The sequence below is a fragment of the Pelmatolapia mariae genome, linkage group LG20 (assembly GCF_036321145.2).
Source record: "Pelmatolapia mariae isolate MD_Pm_ZW linkage group LG20, Pm_UMD_F_2, whole genome shotgun sequence".
In the NCBI taxonomy this organism is placed as follows: Eukaryota; Metazoa; Chordata; class Actinopteri; order Cichliformes; family Cichlidae; genus Pelmatolapia; species Pelmatolapia mariae.
In genome coordinates, this window is record NC_086244.1 from 2106584 (window position 1) to 2113458 (window position 6875).

At 41.6% G+C, this 6875-nt stretch overlaps 1 protein-coding gene across 1 annotated transcript; it reads right to left on the reverse strand.

Annotated features, from left to right (window-relative positions):
* Positions 1-2279: 2279 nt before the first annotated feature.
* LOC134618301 (uncharacterized) lies at positions 2280-5862 on the reverse strand. Its single transcript, XM_063463647.1, has 11 exons — positions 5680-5862; positions 5405-5583; positions 5216-5309; positions 4450-4806; positions 4237-4354; positions 4071-4162; positions 3834-3948; positions 3376-3477; positions 3015-3182; positions 2734-2889; positions 2280-2494 (listed from the first exon to the last, which is right to left on the reverse strand). The coding sequence occupies exons 1-11, from the start codon at positions 5860-5862 to the stop codon at positions 2280-2282; spliced, it is 1779 nt and encodes a 592-aa protein (XP_063319717.1).
* Positions 5863-6875: the final 1013 nt, after the last annotated feature.

Below are 6875 nucleotides of genomic sequence, written 5' to 3' on the forward strand. Positions count from 1 at the left end.
ATAAACTTTTAAAAAGTCTATTGATCTATTGAAAATGCTGATTTTCAAAACATTCTAGAGGAAAAAAGAGATAAAATAATCTGAATAGTAACAGTGATCTTGGATGATGATGGAGGCTTGAATGGATTATTCTGTTTCAATCAATAGGTTTGTATCTATGACAATAATTTGATAAGTTTAACAGGTTGGTTTAGGCCTGGCAATACAGCAAATATTCACAAACTTTGGTTTTTGACGAATGTTTATCTTTTTGGGGATGAAGCTATCTGGCAAAATGATACAACCCTTTTAACCTCATCTTTATGTCTATCATGTGGCTATGATACTGGATTTTGGTTTGATGCATATGCAGGTTACAGCTGGGGAATGGCAGTATGTTGTGGGTTGATTTGGCATGTTCAACCATTGTTACACCAAACTCTCTCACTTATAACATGATAAAGGCCTCTTACTCAGTGTCATGGATTTTCTAGACTTTTGGGGACACAGGGCCAAAGTCTGAGGCAATAAGTCAGATCAAAGAAGGCAATGATTCTAAAATGGGAGTTTTACTTATGTCATTATATATATCCAGGAATATGTGCCTGAGGATAGTTGTCATGAAATCAATATTAAATCAAAGTATTACTTAATTACCACAGCTGACACGAGTTCTCCATAGCTGCCTGCTGTCTCAGGATCTGTCTCCAAAAAGGACCAGGGAGCGCTAACATGTTATGTTCTAAACCAGGGCTACCCAATCCCAGTCCTCGAGAGCTACTATCCTGCAGCTTTTAGATGCATCCCTACTCCAACACAGCTGAATCAAATGGTTTGATTACCTCTTCAGCATGCCATCATGTTTGGCAAAGGCCTGATAGCAAGCCATTCACTTGATTCGGGTGTGTGGGAACAAGGATGCATCTAAAAGCTGCAGGACGGTAGCTCTCGAGGACCGGGATTGGGCACCCCTGAACTGATGAAGAAAATGCACATTAAAGATAATATAAACTTACTGAGTGAAGTAATATCAAGAGGATTCCTTTAGCTCCTATTGGGTTGGTTCCTTGATCAATGCAATACAGAATCATTAATCTGGTTTTATGTAATGTACTTAAAACATGTCAAAATGAGGCTCACTAGTCTGTGTGGCCTCCACATGCCTGTATGACCTCCCTACAACACCTGGGCATGCTCCTGATGAAGTGGCAGATGCTCTCCTGAGGGATCTCCTCCCAGACTCCTGGACATTTTGTGGTGCAGTTGGTGGATGGAGCGAGACATGATGTCCCAGATGTCCTCAATTGGATTCAGGTCTGGGGAATGGGCGGGCCAGTCCACAGCATCAATGCCTTCGTCTTGCAGGAACTGCTGACACACTCCAGCCATATGAGGTCTAGCATTGTCTTGCATTAGGAGGCACCCGGGGCCAACCGCACCAGCATATGATCTCACAAGGGGTCTGAGCATCTCATCTCAGTACCTAATGGCAGTCAGGCTACCTCTGCCGAACACATGGAGGGCTGTGCGGTCCCCAAAGAGATGCCACCCCACACCAAAACTGACCCAATGCCAAACCGGCATGCTGTAGGATGTTGCAGGCAGCAGAAGGTTCTTCACGGCGTCTCCAGACTCTGTCCCAAGTGCTCAGTGTGAACCTGCTTTCATCTGTGAGGAGCACAGGGCAGGAGTCGGGCCCTCATACCACCCTCATGGAGTCCATTTCTGACCGTTTGAGCAGACGTGCACATTTGTGGCCTGCCGGAGGTCATTTTGCACGGCTCTGGCCTTTCTTTCCTACTGCACAGTACCTTCCCTTACCATTTGTTTCCTACTCTTTTACTTCTTCTTTGATGACGGTTGTCTTTCTAGATAAGCAATTTCATTTGCTCTGGGGCGAGTCAGTGGCTCGGGTGCATTCGGGGACTGTCAGCTCACCAGTGTGCTGGCATGCTTCTTAACAAACATACCGCTACAGCAAACATAGCAATTGTACTTGCTGATTTCTTCGACAAAACACTGAACAAAAAATTTACTTGTGAGTGTGCTGCCTCGTGCTTTTAAATTTTGTGATAATTTGAGCAGCCCAGAAAGCATCCCATAAATTAAATTATGTTAGTCTATCTGAACATGTACACTAGTCATTAAATTACATGGGAAAGCATGATTATGGGTAAACAACTGCACCAAGGAAATTCCATTTTTCTTCTCAAAATGTAAAATGTCTGTTGAAAAATCACATTAAACAGAGATGTGATTAACTTTTTATTTTACCAAAAATAACATCAAGGATGACACAATCAGTCTTCATCAGAAGTGCTCAAATCACTCTCAGTGGCATCGTCTGGAATGTCTTCCTCCTCCTCTGAGTCCATTTCCAGGAGTGGTTGGTAGCTGAGGATTCTCTTGTACATGTCCTTTACTTTGAGCATTTCAGCTTTCAGTTCACTTTGTTTTTTTAAAACCAGGCTATGGAGTCCCTTCTGTGCATCCGCCGACATGCCAACAAGGGAGGCTGTAAAAAGAACAAAACAAATAAATATGAGTGAAGTAAGAAAAACAAACCAAAAAAAAAAAAACCCTCACCTCATAAACACAAGGAATTAGGATCCTGTAATTAAACTTTTTTTTAAAGGGAGAAGGCAGTGTTAGCTAGCAATCTAGATATAGGTAAAAGATCCAGTAAGACTTTAGCATCTGCTCTTATTTTCAATCGATTCGTCAAAAAAATGAATAAATAAATAAAGTGCTTACAGTCTGAGGAGATTGTCCCCAACACCACAGATCGCATTCGCAACACTGTCCAGTGATGCCGCATCTCCCTGCAAAGGATCATCTCCTCCTCTCTCAGGCGCCTCACAGCCATCACCTTCTCAAAGACCTTTCTCTTTGTCTGGAGGTCTGCAGCAGCTACAGTTTAACAACATCAGATGGGAAAACATAGTAGCACGTTATGACTCAAGAACCAAACATTCAACTACTGCTCAGATACTGGGAGTTTATTTAAAAAGGATATTTATAAATCAAGAGCTTACGTTCACTTGTGCTCTGCCAGGGCCAAATGTCGGTCTGGATGAGGGCATCACTGGATACGATTTGCTTTGTTGGTTCAGCAAGCTTGTTGTAGTCGTCAACAGCAGCCGCCAAGCGTTTCTTCTCATCTAAGATGACCTTGCGAATTCTGTGTCGCCTCTTGTTGCTATCTGTAAATAATCATAAAAAAATTCACACCTTCACATAATGTATATATTTACATTTTAATCTACACTCATCAATTTGTTTGCTAGAACAAATCACATCCAGCTTAAACAAACCTGGATCTGATTTTATTCTGTTTACAAAGTAGCTGTACAAATTAAGTATCAAACGGTCCATTTCAAAGAAACTGGGACGTACCATTTTGTCTGTAAAGACTTTGTGTTCGCACTCTGATGATGACGACAAGCTCCTCTATTCGTGCCTGCAACGCTCCAAGGCTGCCATCAGTTTGATCACTTTCTAAGTGAGAGGAATATTAATCAGAATACAGGATGAGTAACAGTCACCAAACTACAGTGGACTTTGTAATCACTGACTTGATGACATTCATTATAAGACATCTGTAGCCTTCATGTGCTGCATTATCATTAGATAACAAGTATGTTGGTGTTCAGGTTTATAAAACCAACTAGTACGACATCATTTCAACCCAGGTTCAATCCAATTTGATGAAACGCAACAACTCTGCCATAAATTCTGCTTGTACAAAACTTATTTTTCATTGTTTGTTGACACTGTCAGAAAGATATTAACTCTACCTTAAGTTCTTTAATGAGGCCATGGTGGGTCCTATGGTGCATTATATTGAGACTCACCTTCAGCCCATTTCTGCACATCGGCCACCCATTGCTGCAGTGTGTCGTCATCCACACCCAGCTCATTTTTGGTCGCATTCAGGCTCTCCACTTGTTCTCTAAGGATCCTTATGATCTAAGAATACATTAATAAATGTCATTCACATTGATGTTTTTAGAGTACAGGTGTTTTTCCCCCATTACCACACACATTAAAATGGTTTTTGAAAAAAAAAAAAAAAAAAAAAAAAAAATCACCTTGAGATATCTCTGGCTCAAAGTGCGGCCCAGTTGTTCCACTTTCCTTTTGTTCCAACCCAAAGCCAGGAGGGTCAGCATGTCTGTTCGCCCTGCATTTCAATTAGTATACAAATAAGAATTAATGAGCAAGATACTGAGTGGAATCTCAGACACGAACACATACCTGCTTTAGACATGTACTTCGTTGTGATGGCCGCCCTAGACAGGAAACTGTTTACTTGTTCCACCTCTTCTCCAACTGTTGAACCGGCCCCATCCTGAAACGCACCTCCCCATTTGATCTATAGAAAGGAGGTCACAATACATGACTGCTGAATTCATTCAACCTTATAACAAAATGTCTCAAACTAATCCAAAACTACAAGCTGCAGTATACCTCGCATTTCCAAGTGTGAGCCTTTGCATGCATGACGGAGAGAAAAGGACGCATTGACAAGAGGTTCCTCAGCTCAGGGCACTGCTGAGCCACCTTGGTTAAATAGGGGAAATATTTACAGGCCACATCGGAGCAAAGGAACGTAATATGTCCTGGGACGTTAGCTGCCAACTTCCTCTGGAGAAAAAGGGGGTAAGCAAAGATCTCCCCTCGAAACATGTTCAATGCAGCTAAGAGGACTCCGTGGCGACAAACAGCTATTTCCATGCCCTCTTCATCCAACTTCCCAGTGGACTTTTTGGACGACTCCTTTGCTGCAGTCCAAGATGAAGATCCGCACAACCCTTTCCCCGGGACCTATACACTCAAAGATTTTAACATAAAAGACATGACATGATTAAGCCCTATCAGGGACAAACTTTTTAAAACAAATGCATAACAATTAGCTGAATTAGTGTTAAGTCACACAAGACCTCATATCTCCCCAGGACAGCACTGATAACACAAAATAAAAATCATGTTGTTTTTGTTTGTTTTTTTAAATACACATGGTGACAAAAGAAAGTATACATTAAGATAAAGTAAAGTAAATAATATTACGACAACACCAAGAGAAAAATAAAATAAATATCCACCCATCCATATATGTATACACACACACACACACACACACACACACACACACGAATGTGTATATGGTTATGGCATTAACGTCATTTTAACAAGATTAACGCTAACAGCACTAATATATATATGTGTATCTTACATGATTTGTATGTCTCTGGATGTATTTCACAAACTCAGCAACGTCCTCATCTTTTTCAATGAAGACACCTTCAAAGTTCCCCTGCTCTGAAGTGCTGGACAAACACAGTGACAGTTGTTTGAAAAGAAACATTAAAATACATTTTTCTACAAATCCATATTTGATTTATGTACACAATGCATAACGTACCTTGCATTAGATTGAAAGCGATAAAGCTTACGGTTTCCATCAACTGAGACGGCAAGCATGTCTGGAGTGCAGGCAGGGCAGCTAAAGCATGGCTCCTTGCACATCCTGTCCACCTCAAACTTTACAGCACTCCACTCCAAGAAACTTCTACTGAAGGCATCAGCTGATATTCGGCCAGTCTTTTAATAGAGGGCATACAACAGAATATTCAAGGACAGTCATCATAAACATTGATTTGCACAATTTCCTTAAACTTGGCAAATTTAGAAACTCACCCTTCCAAAATGGGCTGTTCGTTCATCCAGCATTTTGACAAATGCCTTAAGTGACATCCCTGGTGCAGCCTTCTTAATGTCATAGAAAGACTGAAAGACATCCATTGAAAACAGGGTGCAGAAATTTAAGGTGCCAGGCCAATATCCACTACCCAGGATCTCCTTAACTGAGGGGGACCACATTAGGCCACAGCTGGTGCAGCTCACCACTGGCAGTGCAAGGTTATAACGACCTTTAGAAAGGATAAGGATAAATTCAGTCATGGCTCAAAGCATTCATTTTTTTCATGTTGTGAGGATTTCATGTTGTTTTCAAATTGATCTGGTAAATCCAAATGACCTTTGACAGGTGCCCACACACATACATACTGCGGGCCGAGGGCAATTCAAACCAAGATAGCAATGCACAATTTGCAATTAAACCTCCAAACACATCTATTGTGTATGTAGTGTGTGACAAAAGGGCAACTTACCATTTATGGTTACAAGAGCCACAATTGAGCCGGGTGAAACCTCAACGTTACCTGCTGGGCAGTCACACACATGGTCTGGCCTTTGGACAGGCAACAGCCGAACTAACATTAAAACACACAATATATATATAAAAAGAATTGGAAATTAACTGATACACAATAAATATACAATAACAGCACCCACTCATAGTACATAGCAAGAAACGCATAAGACTTAAAAACCGTACCAATTGGCTTGTGAAACTCTGATGAAGGCTGCAAAAACCCTCCTGTTACTGCCTCTCTGTTGTGCAGGACAAAGCGTGTGTGAACTGCAATATCACAGTCAGCACAAAGGAATGGAAGAGGCAGGCAGTCCAGACACCTCACAACTACTTGTTTGCCACACTGACACACACGGTGTGACTGTGGATCCAGAGTAGCTAACATATTGTCTATAAGACAAGGCCTGGCCTCTTTCCACTTTTGCGAGGACACCATATTTCTGATCGCCCAGTGAGTAGCAGCTGACTCAGACGACGTCTCACAAGTCATGGCTGCGTCCTCTTCTCCATCCTCCAACAACTGAAGGAGCTCCTGACGAAGCACCTCAGTTCCATACACTAACAGAAAAAAAAAAGAAAGAAAGGAAGAAACTCTTCCACATAGTGAAAAACACCCTAGGCAGTATGTTTCTTAGGACTGCACAAAAGCCCTGCCTAACTCAACTATAACAACAAATAT